The 18,545-nt window shown below is 39.5% G+C and overlaps 1 protein-coding gene across 1 annotated transcript; it reads left to right on the top strand.

Moving 5' to 3' along the window:
* The first annotated feature begins 1,525 nt into the window (after nt 1-1,525).
* On the top strand, nt 1,526-10,794 carry FGF20 (fibroblast growth factor 20). The gene is made up of 3 exons (XM_067721605.1): nt 1,526-2,091; nt 7,500-7,603; nt 9,687-10,794. The coding sequence occupies exons 1-3, from the start codon at nt 1,806-1,808 to the stop codon at nt 9,930-9,932; spliced, it is 636 nt and encodes a 211-aa protein (XP_067577706.1). The 5' UTR covers nt 1,526-1,805; the 3' UTR covers nt 9,933-10,794.
* The last annotated feature ends 7,751 nt before the right edge of the window (nt 10,795-18,545 follow it).

Raw genomic sequence — 18,545 nt, 5'->3', positions numbered from 1 at the left:
TTAAATTTAACTAGTGGTGCAAAACCAAAGTTTTAAGTTTTAAATGGATGTGTATGCAGCTCCTTCACCTCAATGGCTTTTGATTTCACAAATATGCACGGGCAGTCCCACATTTTACTAGCGACTTTTTGCGTCTGAAAAACACATCAAGAATCAACACCGTTCTCCATTTAGTTGTTTTTATAATTCAAATGTGAACAACCCCCAAAATCTAGTCTTAAAGAAAATGCAGCTAAGAACAGGGAAGTGCTCTTAGATTGGATAATGGCCCCAGAGCCCACTCATCATTTATGACACTATTACAGATATTCATTTTCTATTCGTGGCAAATATAAGAATGTAACCCATCTCTTTTCAGCCTATTTGGATTTACTCTTAATCCCTAGATTCATAATTATATTACTATATTAAGTTGATTAGGCATGGACATATATACACTATCAAACGTAAAATAGATAGCTAGTGGGAAGCAGCCACATAGCACAGGGAGATTAACTCGGTGCTTTGTGACCACCTAGAGGGGTGGGATAGGGAGGGTGGGAGGGAGGGAGATGCAAGAGGGAAGAGATATGGGAACATATGTATATGTATAACTGATTCACTTTGTTATAAAGCAGAAACTAACACACCATTGTAAAGCAATTATACTCCAATAAAGATGTAAAAAAAAGTTGATTAAAAGTTCACAAACTTAGCACACAACTTTAAATTTCCATATTGATATAAGGCAATCTTGGTTGTATCTTGTGCTACCTGAGTAAAGATAAACATTAAAGAGAACCTGGGAAGGGGGAGGGGGTGTTCCTAACCTAACCTTGATTATGTAAAGAAAATCCCCCATCTAAATGATAAAAGAAAAGAGTAATGCTTGTACATTTTATTAGTGTTTTAAAATTAGTGAGTTAAACTGTCAAAGCTTTGATTTTCCTTTCATGTGTGTCTGGGCAGGTCTAAGCCTCAGGTAACGCCCTTTTTCCTTCTCCCTCTCTTACCTTTCTTTGCACCTGTCCACTGTAGGCTCCCAGCAGCTCCCAAGGAGTCCAATTCTCCTCTTCTCTCCTTTTCCTCCTCCTACCCATCCCCTCCTCCCCGCCCCCGCTCCCAGTTCCCTCCCTTCCCCCCTTCCCTTCTTCAATATACCTGCCAAGCTGGGCTCCTTTTAGCAGCGATCTATCACTGCAAAGGAGCTCACATCAAAGGCAATCGCACGGCCGCAGCAGAACAGCATCACGGTTGTTCCAAAGACAACCCCAAAGAGCGGCCTTGACTGCGCCTCCCCGAAGTTGCTGGCCAGCTTTGGCCAAGTGCGGGAATGATTTTTGCGACTGCATGGATAGAGAGCCGTCAAGGGCCCCTTCTGGTCACTTCCGAAGAGCAAAAACGTGAGAGGAGGCCGGTTTAAGATTTCAAACAGAACCTCCCCAGCGAGCATGAAAGGACTTGATTAGCATATGTCAAGAGGACCCGCATATATACTGTGTGTATGTACACAGGACTCTGATCCGTTTGCGGAGTTGGAGCCCCAGGCCCAGCCCCAGTATTGGCAGCGGCAGCTATAGATGTTTCTGCAAAGCCAGCAACCGGCTCCCACCTACCCCAGGAGAGAAGATCGCTCCAAGACAGTGAAAGCCTCCCTGCTCTCAGTGCAAAGTTCATCCAGCGACCTCACGGGACTAACCGGGCCTTAGCTTGTTTGCGCTTGTTTGGCTATAATTTTTCTCCATTCACCTCCCCATCCCTGCTCCATTTTTTTTATTGGGGGTCTTTTGTTTTCCGGATCCGCCGCCTCTCCCTCCGGCCGCCCCATGGCTCCCTTAGCCGAGGTCGGGGGCTTCCTGGGCGGCCTGGAGGGCTTGGGCCAGCAGGTGGGCTCGCACTTCCTGCTGCCTCCTGCCGGGGAGCGGTCGCCTCTGCTGGGCGAGCGCCGGGGCGCGGCGGAGCTGGGCGCCCGCGGCGGGCCCGGGGCTGCGGAGCTGGCGCACCTGCACGGCATCCTGCGCCGCAGGCAGCTCTACTGCCGCACCGGCTTCCACCTGCAGATCCTGCCCGACGGCAGCGTGCAGGGCACCAGGCAGGACCACAGCCTCTTCGGTACGTACCGGCACCCCCGCCTCCCGCGCCCCTCTGCTCCCCCTCTTGCGTCTCCCTCCCCGTTCGCGGATGGAGTCGGGACTACGTGGGGCCGGGAGCCCCCGGAACCCTTCCAGTGTGAGGTGCTGGCCTGGGCTGCTGGGCGGCCAGCGAGGCACCGGAGGACTTTCCCCGCCCGCGGGCCGCCGCGGTTGCCGGCCGGCCTGCTGCTCCAGACGCTGAGGGCAGGAGGAGAAAGGGGGGTGCTCCGCCCCCACCTGGCTGCCCTGCCCTTCCTGCTGCCTGGGACACCGAGCCCTGGACTCGGAGCCACATCTTTCCCGCACTCCTTACCTCGCAGGCAGTTTTTTGTTTTTGTGTTCAAAATCCCTATTATTTTCTCCTACTTCCTCTCATATTTCCCCTTAACAAAAGTTAACAACCGGAAGCTTCTTTAAACCTGCCCTGCAGCTGTGCAGTTGATGAGTCTCCCATGGCTACTGCTCAAAGGATAGCTCTAACATAGGAGGCGAACTTTTACGTGTCTACCTAGAGAACCATAAATGTTCACCTGAAAAGGTAACAGATTAACTTTCCGTGGGTACCATCGCTACTGTCAGGCTCACCTGCCTGCAGTTCTCAGCGCTCTTAAAGTTTGGTGAGGGGGAAAAAAAAAAAAAGCTTATCCGGCTACTGAGCATGCCCAGTCCTTCAGCCGAGATCCTCTTTAGAAATTGTGAAATCTGAAAGCAAAGATCTTGGTATTGACCTTAGGTAAGAGGAAATGGGGAAGCGAAAGAAGATACGGGTGGGAACACAAAGGGACGTATTTCAGAATACCTCCAACAGTGCCTGGGAGCAGAAGGGGTTAAAAGAAAGAAACAAAAACAAAAAACCCCCGAATGATTGTTAAGGCAGATTGTTAAGACACTAGATTGGGAAACCATAAGGTCTCGATTGTTAATTACCCCCTAACTAGCTGGGTGACTAGCAAGTGCCCTCACCGGTCTAAGCCTTAGTTTTCTTGTCTGTACAATGAGGTTAAATCAGGTGATTCTCTCAAGATGCTCTCCTGTTCTAACAGCCCAGAATCTTTCCTCCACTGTGGAAGTTTTCATCATATTAGAGTTAACTGGCTAGCACTCTCAAAGGATTTTGATCATCAAACTTGGGACTTCATTAGAGAGAATCAGTGTATTTCATTTTAAAGATACCATTTACCTGTCAGCAGCAATGTGAAAGGGCCTAACATAGTGTCAGTTTTCCTTTTCTTTCCTAAGCACTGGAATTCTTTGAGAATCTCTTCTCTGAAGGGCCCTCTCTTATCCTCACCCCTGTTCTTATTTGGCTTTCTTTTTTTTGACTTGTAGTCCTCATTAAAACTTTGGGGAAGTGTAAATCTCAGTTTGAGGGGCATTTGTAACTCTAGATGTAGAAATGAGCATGTGGTGGTCATTTGGTAGCACTTAAAGGCTTAGAAAATTAACTTTTTAAAACCCACATGTTTGCAGCTTCCACTGATCTCTTCCAAATTCCCATTGACTATGAGTCCAGAGTGTCATGACCTAGTGGCCCCCCTTGGGGTCACTTTCAGAAAGTAGTTTCTAAATTGAGGAGGCTGAGATTCTGAGTCTAAAGAACTTTGTGACACCAGGTGGCTCAGTTCCCTTGCCTGTAAGAATTACTGCATTACAGAAAAACCCTCCAGCTACCAGAAGGATTTAGAAATGAATGCAAATGTGATAATGCCTATAAGTAGAGCAGGTACAAGTTAAGCTTAGGTAATATTCAGACATCTCCCCACCCCCCCACACACCGGGATACATAGTATAAGCTTGGAAATTCTATTTTTAAGACCCTTATAATTCAACCATAATCTCTCCAATGTCAAGAGTTGCTTCTTCCGCTTTGTGTCTCTTTATAAGACTGACTCTACGGGAAGAGATTAGTAAATATTTATAGACTTGATAACATTCATTAAACTGGTATTTTATTTCATTCCTTAATAAATGTTGCATATCAGAATGACCATCTTAGTAGAATTTTTTTTTTTTTTGGCTAAAATTTTGTATGCTTATTTAGTAATTGGAAAAATATGACTTGGACTGATGTTTGTGCTGGTTTAAGCCACCCTGTGGTGCAAGGGTACCTATCAGAACAAAATATTTACTGTGACACAAAGGAATGATAACCCAGATTAGCATTGTAGCTTAAAGGAGTAACAACCTCTAGGATGCATTAGAGTGCATCCTAGTGGCCTGTGATAGCTAAAACATCATAATTTATAACAAGAGAGTGCAGGTGAGAAGAAAGTATATATACAACATGTGTAATATTATAAGCTTCTGTCTATATTTGCCTTCTCTTTTTAGTGCTTCAATTAACTATGAAATTATTTTTCTCTCTAAAAATTCATTTCTGTGTCATCAAAGTAAGAATTTTGAAAATGCTTAAGATGTGCTATTTGAGATGTTAAAGTAACTAACATTTTTGATAATTTATACTAATTTGGCTATGATTCAATAAAAAATTCAGAATACTGTGTTTTAAAATTTCAAAACCACATCAATAGAATATAAACAAAAAGATCCCTGTAAGGTTTAAAAAATTTCCTATCTGAGTTAGCTCTGTATTTATAATAGAGTTTTCCTGCACAGTAGTACAGTAGGAAGATTTTACCTAATACATAAACCTGGAATCATTACTTAAAAAAAAAGTTTAGCCTGAGATCAAACATATTCCTTTAAAGACCTTTCTTTTATTCTCCCCTATTCTCCATAGATTTGTCTGATGTGGTTGCATTGTGGGTTGACTCACCTCTTTATTATGATTTTAAAAAAGGCTGGCTTTGAAAATGATACCAAAAAGACAAAGTACCTCCAAGTATTTTTATGGGACACTAGGCATTAGAAAATCTATCTAAAATCTGTGATTACCTCTTAAGGAAAGCTTTTCATGTCTACTCTTTGTTAAAGAATTAGCTTAGTTGCCACCTCATATTATAAATAAGAAAGACTTGTCAAATCTCATTTAAGAATCAAATGATTACAAATTACTGTGTGGTATACTATTTCCTTGTGGAGAAAAAACGATCAGAATTTAAAAGTGTGGCTAAAATCTTTAAGAGGAATATGAAAAGCACATAACTTTTTTCCCATCAGCCCCTATGAGCCATTGCAAAATTATTTTGACCTTGTTATATGTATATGAGGCTTTGGATGTCGTTTAATGAAGTTGAAGCTATTGAATATAATTATTCTAAGAATATATATAATTTCTTGTCTTTCTACAATTACATATTTTTTGACAACATAACGGCATTATTTTAAGATGAGAATTAAAGTGTAAGTGGTTTACAATTTAGTTTTGCAAGAAAAATGGATACTTTATAAGATCTGTTTTATAATTGATTTATATGGAAATGAATCTTGTATTGTACTTGAAAACTAGTTCTATTATACAGTCTAATCAGTTAATCAGTTCCTGTTCTTTGAAAGACAAGAGCATCTTAACGTAAATCAGATACTTAAAGAGAATTAAGTTACAAGTGAACTGCAGTACACTTCTCAGTTGAATGTAACATTCATTACAACTTCAAGTAATTATACATTTGTAAGTATATCTGGATGAAATTCCATTAACGTATCTTCTTCTACCAATCATGTTTTGGGCCTATATTTTTGTTTCTAACAGGAATCACTCACTAATGAGCTTGGCAGTACATTTAATTTTCCTTTACTTCCCACCTCTATATCAGTCATTATAATGGCTATCCTATGAGGTCTGTATCTTCCTACTATATCTTACCTCCTCTCTGCCTTAGGCTCTCATACAGGGACAGTGACTCTTTCAAGCCACTTAACAGGCAATTTAGCAGTACGATATTGTTGCTGTAAGATCCTTGTTAGCTCTAGTGCTCTACATGATCTCCTAATAGTTTGCAAGAGCTCATTTGAGCTCTTCAGAATCTATGTTTAGAGCTTAAGCATCCATGTTTCTGCCAAAGAGTGAATTAGGATCTGGACAGAACAGAGACCTCCATATATGCAAATAGCCAGATTTTGTACTTTCCTTTGGCCTTGGGAACGTCACGTGTCCAAACAAGAACTTGTATAATAAATCAAGAAATGACTTAAGATCAAGAGTCAGGCTAAATGGTACACATTTATACTGTTTGTAGAGCTTAAGAGGGAGTGAAGGGGTGAAGGTAGAAAGCTATCGAGGAAGGCAGTTCCAAGCATAGAAAGTACGTCTATATACTTTTTCACCAGAGTCTAAAGAGAAGAACAAGACAAAGACATTAGTCCAAAGGTTAGTGTGTGCAGAGAAAAAGAATGATGCAGAGGGAAGCATTAAGGTTTTTTGTTGTTGTTGTTTTTGTTTAACTATGGTGTATTAAGAATATTGAGTGGAGAGTTTTCGGTACTAATTTACCTATAGATAAATGAAAATAATTCTGGAAAGTTATTGAAAGCAAAATCTACTTGCATGCTAAATTCTTGGTATTTGGCTATTACATTTCATGAATTATAAAGTCCTTTTACTTCTTTGAACCATAAAATTTATTTTTAAGGATCGTGGGACAGGAAATAGCATGCTATATAATCTGTAAATTTTGAAACTACTGTCTTGTCCTCAAGAAGCACTGTTTTGAAGTACAAACATTGGATTAGGGCTCAGAAGATGTGAGTTCAAGTGTCTGTCCTATTAATTACAAATATCATGCCTTTAAGCAAGCCTCAGTTTCTTTATATGTAAAATGGGATAGTAATATCTTCTATGCTTATCGTAGGAGGTTGTTTTTGAGGACCAGATAGAAAGTACTGATAAAAGTAGAAGCCCTTTATAAACTACAAAATACTAATACACCCATATAAGGTATACTGGCTGCTGCTAGAAAAAAATTTACTTGATTCATAGTAAGCAAAAACAAAGCAAAACAATTAATAGAACATGGTTGTAGTTAATAGAATCAAGGAGGAGAATTATGAACACCTCTATTATGTACTAATTTTATGGTAATAATAGTTTCCATTTATTGGGTGCCTAAATGTGTTAGTCTTTACCACTCTCCTGTAAGGAAGCATTTCACCCATTTTGCGTATGAGGAAATTGAAGTTCAAAGAAGACAAATGACTTATGTAGACTAATCAGTAAGTTACTGAACTGGATTCAAACCCAGGTCAGTCTGGTTTAAGGTTTTACACCCTTAACATTTTATCACGATGAACAATTTTTGGTTTTTTAGTTTTATTCATCTGTAAAATAGGAGGCTCATCATAATGACAACTGTACATCACTTTTCAGTTTACAAAGGCCTTCCACATACATCATTATATTTAGCAATTTGATCTACTGCTCTTTGGAAGATTTTCATTAGTCGTATGTTCTCTAATAAATGCAAATCATTATTTTGTTTATAAATTCAGGTATCCTGGAATTCATCAGTGTGGCAGTGGGACTGGTCAGTATTAGAGGTGTGGACAGTGGTCTTTACCTTGGAATGAATGACAAAGGAGAACTCTATGGATCAGTACGTATTTTTTAAAAAATTATTGTAATTCATTAAATAATGACTATCCATTTTATAAGTAAAATAGCTACCGATTATGCATATCAGAAGAAATACATGAACAACATACTTAAGTAGAAATTAAAAATCTAGATCCTGATAAATTTCCACATGTCTAGGCAGTAGTATAGCAACTCACTTTCATTTCTTTTTTTTTTTTTTGGCTACGTTGGGTCTTTGTTGCTGCATGCAGGCTTTCTCTAGTTGCTATAAGCAGGGGCTACTCTTCCTTGCAGTGCGTGGGCTCGTGGGCTCAATAGTTGTGGTTCGCCAGCTCTAGAGTGCAGGCTCAGTAGCTGTGGCACATGGGCTTAGTTGCTCCACGGCATGTGGGATCTTCCTGGACCAGGGATAGAACCAATGTCCCCTGCATTGGCAGGCGGATTCTTAACTACTGCGCCACCAGGGAAGTCCCCTCACTTTCATTTCTTAAACCCTAAAACTTTATTGCTTTTAGCTCACTAGTTTTTTTTCTGCCCATTATCCTGGTACCAGAGACAGAAAAATGAGAGCATTTTCTTCTTGCCATGTTAGATTCTTTTCATCTTTACATTCATTTAATATAAATTTTCTCTACCTATTATTACCTTCATAGATAAGTATACATCACTGACTTGCTGACCTTTGCAATATAGGAAATGAATGAATGAAATCTTAGGATACCTTAAACAATAACAGAAAATGGCAACCACACTAGTTGGACTGTATCTGCAGACTTGATAATTACAGTAGCCATGCTCTTACTCAGAGTTGCATTGGGCAGTTTTTAACTTATCACTGGGGATAAGTGCACACACCTGTAGGTCTACTATAAATGTTTTAAATATGGAACTTACAGTAAACTTTTCAAGTTAATACTTCATCAGTATAAGGTTTTTTTAATTTTCTTTTTTCTTTTCTTTCCTTTTTTTTTTAATGACAAAGCAGCAAAAACAACACAAGAATTAGAGCAACAGGATAATATAAAACTCAACCTGCAGTACTATGTAGATCTTTCGCTTTCACTGTATCATTTTTTCGTTGTTCGCAGTTGCTATATAATTGTAAGAAAATTGTTAAAGTGTAAATGTGGGCCACTCCCACCCATTCCCTCATGTGAAATCCCTTCTTAAAGTCGAAGTCTCTGTAGCTATTTCCAAAGAGAATTTACTTTTATGATTTAGCAGATGACACTATCTGGTACCTTCTTTTTTCTTAAAATCTCAATTGAGACCACAATATACAGTTAGAATCTCAATATACACTGAGGAAAATCGGTTATCATATTTCAGTAAATGGTACTCCACTTAATATCTGTCCTTCTAAGGGCAACACTTGCCCTTTCCGGGCTTTCTGTCAGCTCAGAAGAAGGAGAAATAATGCATTGTGTAATCTCCTAAGAGTAGAATTACAATTGAAAGAGGAAAACATGCACATAATCTTCCTTCTTCATGTATGTGTCAGATTAAAAAAGCAACTGTAGTCTACCCCTTGGGATAATATACAGTCCATCTTGAAAAGACAAGAAATCACTGGGCTTTTTACCTAATAGTAATATCCAGATATAAGTTAATTGTGGGGATTTTGTCATCAAACAATAAATTCATAAAGGGAAGATATATGACTTGGAGTGATGATCTTGAGTTAGGAATTTGAATGTTAGCAAGGTCTTGAAACATTTCAAGATGGTAGTGGAGATTTGCTGTGTAGAACTTTGGCATCTAATGATGGAACAAGATAAACTACAGGCCTATTTGCCAGTGATGGTGATGGAAGGGAGGTCAAATGGAGCATGGGCAAGTTTAGAATATTTATTGTTTGAAAATAAAATTGAGAATTGACATTTAACTTAGAGTTCTGTAAACTAAACTGCTGGATGGAGTCCCCTGGGAGAAAGAATTCCAGATAACATGAGAACTAAAACAGAACAAAGCAAAAACAATCTACCCTCTCTCCTTCTTTGATAAGGATATAGTTATAGGCAAATAAATAGAGAGTTGAGACTTTTCTAAGGAAATTCTCTTAAAGATATCTTTTTCAATGGCAGTTATCTTCTCTCTTTTAGGAGAAACTGACTTCTGAATGCATCTTTAGGGAGCAATTTGAAGAGAACTGGTATAATACCTATTCATCCAACATATATAAACATGGAGACACTGGCCGTAGGTATTTTGTGGCACTTAACAAAGATGGAACTCCAAGAGATGGTGCCAGATCTAAAAGACATCAGAAATTTACACATTTCCTGCCTAGACCAGTGGATCCAGAAAGAGTTCCTGAACTGTACAAGGACCTACTAATGTACAGTTGAAGGGTGATAGTGTCTTTACTGAAGAACCAAACTACAACTATTCTTTCTTATTACAGTTTGCATCATAAAATAATAACACAGGAAGACCTTCAGAATGTTATGGAGTCTATTTTCCACTGGGAGACTGAATTTGGAAAGAATATTGAGAACAAACAAACAAAAAATATCTTGACTTGAAGTAGATCAAGATCTCTCTTTACAAGTGGATTAAGTTCCCTCGGGTACACTGGCTCTGTCCTCACTTGTAGATTGAAGCTGAAAATCTGTTAAACTGTGGGTAATGGGAACCCTACCTAGTTTGCTGCTGGTGCCTCACCTCTCTGGAGTATGTTTACTTTAAAAGTTACATTAAAAATAGATACTTCATGTTGAAGAGATGTATTGACATAGTTGGCCAAGATCATTGCTACATAAATTTTGAGAACCTTGTAGGATTTTGCAGGTTACGGCATTTTATGTAAAAAATTTGGGTGAAACATGGACTATGAAACATGCCACACCAAGACGGAACATTTTTTTTTAAAAAGGATGGACCTATTTATACATTTTCAGTTTGCAAATATTTATTATATATATTTATTTATTAAAGAGTTTATTTTTTACTAGTATATGAAGATAATACAAGAGAAAAAAACAACAAAAATTTCTTTATCGTGCCATTACTTTGTTGTGATGTCTTGGGCTGTAAAGAAGACATCATTATTGCTACACATTAAACATAGAATAAGATCTTGAATTTCTTTTTAAAAATAAAGTATAGCATAGATTATATTTTTTTGCAGTCAATTGCCTTCTAAATGTAACATTGGTTTCTTTGGCCTAGAAAAATGCTGTATCAATTTGTATTGAACTCAACACACATTCAAAAAGGGAATTAAACATTTTAATTTTTATGTTTTGGTTTCATTCCTTTTCAGGTGGAGTTATTCTACTTATAGGACATATTTTTAAAGTGACAAAATTCTGAGTTCCTAGAGAAAAGCTTGATATTTAGAGAACTTCTAATGGTGAAAATTACTGGACATTATAAGCCATTTATGCTTACCTATTTTCTTAGTCTGGCAAAGCCCATTTCTTTTCACCCACTATGATCACAGAAAGAATGTGTCTTTGTGGTACCACCATTAATAATAGTAAGGCTTCATCTACCTATCCGAGTGTGCTATCTTTTCCATTATAGCCGCTATTTTGTCATTATTTCAATAAACAGTCATTAAGCCTACTATGCAGAAGATACTGTGAGGCACTAAGGAAAATATGGTGATCAAGCCAGAGGTGGGTCCTGCTTCATGGAGCTTAACGTCTAGTAAGGGAAACTAACGAACACCGTAACTGTGAATTGTGACCTGCTCTATGAGAAAAACAAGGTTCAGACACAGAAAAAAAGAGAATAAATTTAGATAGGGTGAGTCAGAGGCTTCTCTAAAGAGCTGACATTTCTTAAAGGATAAGGCTAAGAGGAGAATAAGAGCCTTAAAGGAAGAGGAAACAGTGAGTCTGGAGTCCCTAAGGTGAGAAAGAGCTTTGTGGCTGGAGCTGAGTGACCAATTGGGAGAGTGGCACATATAAGTTTACAGAGCCACACAGATACAAATCCTGTAGGTTCTTAAAGACATTTCTGAGGTTTTATTTGCTCCTACCCAGCAGTTGTCAATGTCACCACCCTCACATTAGCAGTCATCGTTGGGAATGTGGTTACAATCATGGAAGCAGCTGTCACCAGTTAGAACCTGGAAGTCTTGGTGAAACACATTGCTGGGCTCCCGCCCCACAGTTTCTGATGTGTGGGTCTGGGGTGAGGCCTAAAAATTTACATTTTTAACAGGTTCCCAGGTAATATTGATGCAGTTGGTCTGGAGACCATACTTTAAGAACCACTAGTCTAGAGCAGTGTTTCTCACACTTTAATGTACATGCAAAATCACCTGGGGATCTTGTTAAAGGACAGATCTGTTAAACTAGGTCTCAGTTAGCAGGTGAAGAGCTGAACTTTTGCATTTCTAACAATGTTCCAGGTGATGCTTGAGATGGCCAGACCATGCACCACACTTTGAATGAAAGACTAACTGTTGCTTTAATGTTCTCTGGAGTTATTCCTGTTAATTCATCCTCTCATTACTTGAATGAATTAATGGTAATGCTGAGGGTGAGGGTAGGGAGTTCAACAGATACCTTTAATAAAGCTACACGGGAATGTGTGCGTGGCTAGAGGGGTAGTGTGTGTACTTGCCTGTATACAGGGTAAGAGGCAGAGAAATGGTTTAGCTCAAAACCTATTGGTTTAAATATAGAATAGATAGCTAGTGGGAAGCAGCCGCATAGCACAGGGAGATCAGCTCAGTGCTTTGTGACCACCTAGAGGGGTGGGATAGGGAGGGTGGGAGGGAGATGCAAGAAAGAAGAGATATGGGGACATATGAATATGTATAACGGATTCACTTTGTTATAAAGCAGAAACTAACACACCACTGTAAAGCAATTATACTCCAATGAAGATGTTAAAAAAAAACAAAACCTATTTCTTTTATAAATATAAAAAAATAGTAAAAATGGTTTAGCAGTAATACTTTAATAATCTTCAGAATAAAATAATTCCCATTTATTTTTATTTGTCAATAAAAGTGAAAACCTAGTTTTGGTTCAGTGTTTGACACTTATATTTAAAGCATGTGTCCCAAAGCCAGCATTATGCAAGTATTTCAAATCTTTTGCAAAATGTTGCTGGTGTCTAAATTTATAACTGTGGAGGAAGTCATATAAATTTAAACAGATAATACACTGATCAGAGGTGGCCCACAGGGCTTCCCTGCAGGGCTTCCCTGATGGCGCAGTGGTTGGGAGTTCACCTGCTGATGCAGGCAACACGGGTTCGGGCCCCGGTCCGGGAAGATCCCATATGCCGCGGAGCGGCTGGGCCCGTGAGCCATGGCCGCTGAGCCTGCGCGTCCGGAGCCTGTGCTCTGCAATGGGAGAGGCCACAACAGTGAGAGGCCCGCATAGAGCAAAAAAAAAAAGATGGCCCACAATGAATATTGTTACTCAATCAAAATTTCTTCTTTTTTTTAGATATAATAAGAAAATAAATTTAACTTTTTTTAAAAAATTGGGGTATAGTTGCTTTACAATGTTGTGTTAGTTTCTGCTGTACAATGAAGTGAATCAGCTATATGTGTACCTATATGCCCTCCCTCCTGGACCTCCCTCCTCCGCCCCCATCCCACCCATCTAGGTCACCACAGAACATGGAGCTGAGCTCCCTGTGCTATACTGCAGGTTCCCACTAGCTATCTGTTTTACACATGGTAGTGTATATATGTCAATCTCAATCTCCCAGTTCATCCCACACCCCATTCCCCACCCCGTGTCCACATGTCCATTCCCTATGTCTGCGTCTCTATTCCTGCCCTGCAAATAGGTTCATCTGTACCATTTTTCTAGATTCCACATATATGCATTAATATACGTATTTGTTTTTTTCTTTCTGACTTACTTAATTCTGTATGACAGACTCTAGGTCCATCCACGTCTCTACAAATGACCCAATTTCATTTCTTTTTATGGCTGAGTAGTATTCCATTTTATATATGTACATCTTCCTTATCCATTCATCTGTTGATGGCCATTTAGGTTACTTCCATGCAAAGAAAACCATAAATTAGACGTAAAGACAACCCTCAAAATGGGAGAAAATATTTGCAAATGAAACAACTGACAAGGGATTAATCTCCAAAATATATAAACAGCTCATGTAGCTCAATATCAAAAAAACAAACAACCCAATCAAAAAATGGGCAGAAGATCTAAGTAGACATTTCTCCAGAGAAGACATACAGATGGCCAAGAGGCACATGAAAACATGCTCAATGTCACTAGTCATTAGAGAAATACAGATCAAAAGTACAATGAGTTATCATCCCCTGACACTGGTCAGAATGGCCATCATCAAAAATATCTACAGGGCTTCCCTGGTGGCGCAGTGGTTGGGAGTCCGCCTGCCGATGCAGGGGACACGGGTTCGTGCCCCGGTCCGGGAGGATCCCACATGTTGCGGAGCGGCTGGGCCCGTGAGCCATGGCCGCTGAGCCTGCGCGTCCAGAGCCTGTGCTCCGCAACGGGAGAGGCCACAACAGTGAGAGGCCCGCGTACCGCAAAAAAAAAAAAAAAAAAAAAATCTACAAACGATAAATGCTGGAGAGGGTGTGGAGAAAAGGGAACCCTCTTGCACTGTTGGTGGGAATGTAAATTGATACAGCCACTACAGAGAACAATATGGAGGTTCCTTAAAAGACTAAAATAGAACTACCATATGACCCAGAAATCCCACTACTGGGCATATACCCTGAGAAAACCATAATTCAAAAAGTTTAACTTTTTTATGGTGATAGCTACCTGTAGAAATTTGAGATATGAAATATGATTGAAGTAGTGGCTTTACAAACTTTCAGAAAACTAGAAAGTCACTATATCTTGTATTCTAGTTCTATTTATATATTGGCATGTCTTCCTATGTCAGAAAAACAATTTATATCTACTGAATTTATACTCCTTGAAGAAATGATCTATTCCATATCTGAATAGATTTCACTTGATACTCCTAAATGGAAGTAGTGTGTGAACATATTAATTAATTCATACATGGAAGGATAAGAATAATTTGGTTTATTATCAAATCAATATTTTGAAAATAATTTATTTTATCCTCAGGATGCTTGGGGAGAATCTCACCCATTAGTCATCTTCTTTCTTCTTTATTTTAAATGTTCTATTAGAAATCATTTATTAACTTACATTTTCCATTCTTTCTTGCTTGGAATGTTAACTATCATTTGCAAAACTTCCCTACAGTTTCTGCAATGATAAGAGACTGTATGTAAATAAACTTTCACTAGCAACAATTAGATTTTCTACTTGCTAAAATAGAACAGATTGATCTCTTTCCTGGTTGGGTGTTCTCCACAGGCTCCAGCCATTGCCATGTATAACTGGATATAAGTAATACTTTGAGACCAAGGTTCTTCTCTCTATAGAGACCACTCTGGCATGGGAGGCTGCAATGTGTCAAATGGCCCATGACAGTTGGTTAAATGGTTCCGTAAATGCTGAAAATAGCCTTGCTTCTCATCAGACTAAGCAACCCCACATTCAGGCCCCAAAAGTGCAGTTGATTGGGACAAGCTGGTACAGTGAAGTTGTACCCTAGTCTTGCCTAGGATACTATGTCCATCAACAGAAAAGAAGGATTAGAGAACTAGACTAGAAAAGAAAAATCTAAGCAAAGGCCTCTTAGTTTTAAAAGATTTCTGGATTTCAAATTAAAGTTCCCCTTGCCCTGTTTGAAAAAATATTAGATGTTTCCTGGTTCCTCAGCCACTAAAGCTTCCTGTATGATTTGGCTTCTAGGTGGTTCACATGTATCTTGCCACCCATTGGGTCAAAGGGAGTTTGAATATTTATTTTAGCATTTCTGGCATCCAGAAATGAATATCTGTCCTCATTTCATCCACAAGTCCCCCCCACCATGGTTAAAATATAAGAAAATATAACATCAGATACAAGTGTTTACTTATATATTTTTGACCAACCCATGTTTTTTCCCCAATGAACCGTATACTCTTTATCCCAATTCAGTAAATAAGTCAGCTCTACTTCTATTTGCTCTCTAGTTTTTTAATGAAGAAGCATTTGGGACCTGTCACTTGTATTGCTCCAGATCTCTTCATGGTGGTGGAATGACCAGTCGTGTGTGTGGTATTTTTATTTATTTATTGGCCAGACTATTACCTCACCCTTTGCCGTGGGGCTTGAGTTGTGTGGAGGGTGGGACTGTGAAGGGGGCATTATTGTGAAGGGAGAAATTATTGAGAAGATAAATTGTTAAGGTGAAGAAGACTCTACCTCCAATCACACTGAGATTTGGATGGCTACCACATCTTGTGGTATTTGAAAATAATCGTCTTGGAGGTATCAGAGTGAAGAGTGCAGTGGTCAAGCACAGTGTTTCTTAGAAGAAGCAGTGTACCTTGGGCATCAGTCAGGGTGCTCTTGCCAAGGGCTGGCTCCTAGTCGTGCAGCATGCTTCTGTGAAGGGCAGTACTCTATCCTGATTCTACTGCTTCCATTTAACAATGGAGCTCTCATCTGCCCGTCATCCCTTGAGAGTACTTGTGTATCAAATATAATCAAATTTGTGGTGGTGGCAGAAGGACCTGATGTTCTGTCTTTGGGGTGCTCTGTTTTAACGATGGACCAATAAGTGGCTGGCAACTGATTTGTACTAAAAAATGAGTACACCATTTGACAACATTTTCATTTCCTTAGGGACATGCCAATGATTCCACGTCAAGGGATCACTGGAGAGTCCACTGGGGAGTCTTTCTGGGTTATATGGGCTGAGAGGTTAGAAAGTTGCCTGTGTAATCTTTAAGAAACCTGCCTGTCAGGAGGCCACGTGATCTAATGATGTTACTGCAGCAGAATACCCCATTGTGTCGGTATCCGTACCCAGCACTTACTTTCTTTGCATCCTGTTTAGTGATGTGAGTTTCAAGGACAAACATTTTGTCCCACTCAGTGCATAATTTATATGTTCGAAATAACAACACTCCCATAAAAGTTATTGTTTGGTGAAGGGCCCTTGAATTTAGTTTTTCTGTTAAATTGTTCTATCATTTTTAGTTGTCAAACTAATAAGGGAAGGCAGAGCCTCAAGTACAGTTATTTCCAACGGCTACCCCAATGTGCCAGCTCTAAAATGAATACATCTTCTACTTGAATCAGATCAAGGACACCTGTCTAAATGTTACCTTATTAGATTATAATGCAGTGCTAAAGAATTTATCCTATAGTAGGGCCATTCTGGCCAGACAAAGGCACACTGTATTGACGACCAAAATTAACACGTCATAATTAGCATCTAAAAGGATGCATTTGCTACATCAGTGACCACAGATTACCAAAAGGTTGATTCAAGGTCCATCTCTATTTTGGACCAGTCAAACCAGGGTTCAAGGGGTAAGTGGTGTGTGAGGTTAGTCCCAGTTTCTTCAACATCCCTGCTATGAAATTTATTATAGTCCTACTGCACCGTGGTACTTTCCACATTTGCAGCAGTGTGGTTCTAGAGCTTCCCTTTTGGCAGGTCCAGTTGTTGGGGGTTCTACTCTTTGACATTTGAAGGCTCTTTCCATCCCTAGAATTACAATAAATCCCTTGCAATTACACACTCAGGGAAAGGAAATACCACCCCAGGAAAACTTCTTTGGTCCTCTGTGTCCGGCCACTATCCTAACCCAGGAACCACAGCTACTTCTCCTCCATATCTTTCAATAGTCAAAAAAATTTCTCTCCTTATGTTCAAGTTTCCCAGAATGAATGTTATCTTTGATCCTGTATCTAAAAGTTCCTGAGATTCTTGAAAATTATCCTTTGTTCAAAACAAGTCTCGGGGTTTAGTCTCTCCAGGCCAATCTAACGTTTTACTGGACCCGATGTTAAGGACTTTGGGGCAGATTGTCCTTCCCTTTGAGAGACTGGGTCTGATCTCCAGACTTGAGTGCCAGGGTTCTTAAATTAAGAAAGATCAGAAGAAATCAAAGGAAACACTTTGGAAGTTGTCCTTTGTTTTCCATGCGCAGGGAGTTTATCCTTAGGATTTACGAAGCCCTTGTCTCAGTGTTCCCTCTCTTGGCTCAGCTCCCAGTGATTTTGAAGTGGCTTGTTGCTATCTGTGTGGAGGGTTTGCCAAGGTTGTTGCCATAGCTGCCGTGCCTGCAAGTTTAGCTGATTCTTCTGTCCTATTGATCTCCTCTGAATCTTAGTAAGTTGTCAGTGTTTCTCTTGTGAATGGAGGATGTGATTCCAAATCTAATGACCCTTTGTCTTAGCCCATAGGGAAATTGTTGTGTAGACAGTGAGCCCAATCGAAATTCATATCTTTCCATTAGCCTATTCTCCAGCTATTTCCCATGAAATTCATGCTTCCATAGAAAGCTTTTGGGAGTTAGAAACATAACCCTTTGGGAGAGACTCAAGATGATCATTTCTTTGCATTTCGGCATAAAGATAATCATCTGAATTGTTAGGTTCACCTAGCCTGCTGGTCAGGATGGTCCCTATTTGAAGTTCTTTCTTTCTAGTCTCCTTGATCCCTTGCTTATCAGTTTTCCATGATGGGGTTGCTCTACTATTCCTTGCTTATCAGTTTTCTATGATGGGGTTACTCATCTTGGTTTCCAAGATTTCCCTACCCACAGAATCAAAGCATTAATTTCAAAGGGGTGTCCACTTCTTCCTCTCACATATTCTATTCATTACCTCTCCTTTTTCTAAATTGTGGTAAAATATACATAAATTTACCTTTTTGAAACAATTAAAAATGTACGGTTCTATGGTATTAGGTACATTCATGTTGTTGTGCAACCATCCCCACCATTCATCTCCAGAACGTTTTCTTCTTACCCACCTGCAACTCTGATCCAGTGAACACTAACTTCTCATTCTCCTCTCCTCTCAGCCTTTGGCAACTACCATTCTACTTTCTGCTTCTGTGAATTCAGCTGCTTTAAGAACCTCGTATAAGTGGAATCACACATTATTTGTCCTTTTGTAACTGGC

This window comes from Pseudorca crassidens, chromosome 21 (assembly GCF_039906515.1).
Source record: "Pseudorca crassidens isolate mPseCra1 chromosome 21, mPseCra1.hap1, whole genome shotgun sequence".
NCBI classification, from domain to species: Eukaryota; Metazoa; Chordata; class Mammalia; order Artiodactyla; family Delphinidae; genus Pseudorca; species Pseudorca crassidens.
This window is presented reverse-complemented; position numbering and strand designations above follow the sequence as displayed.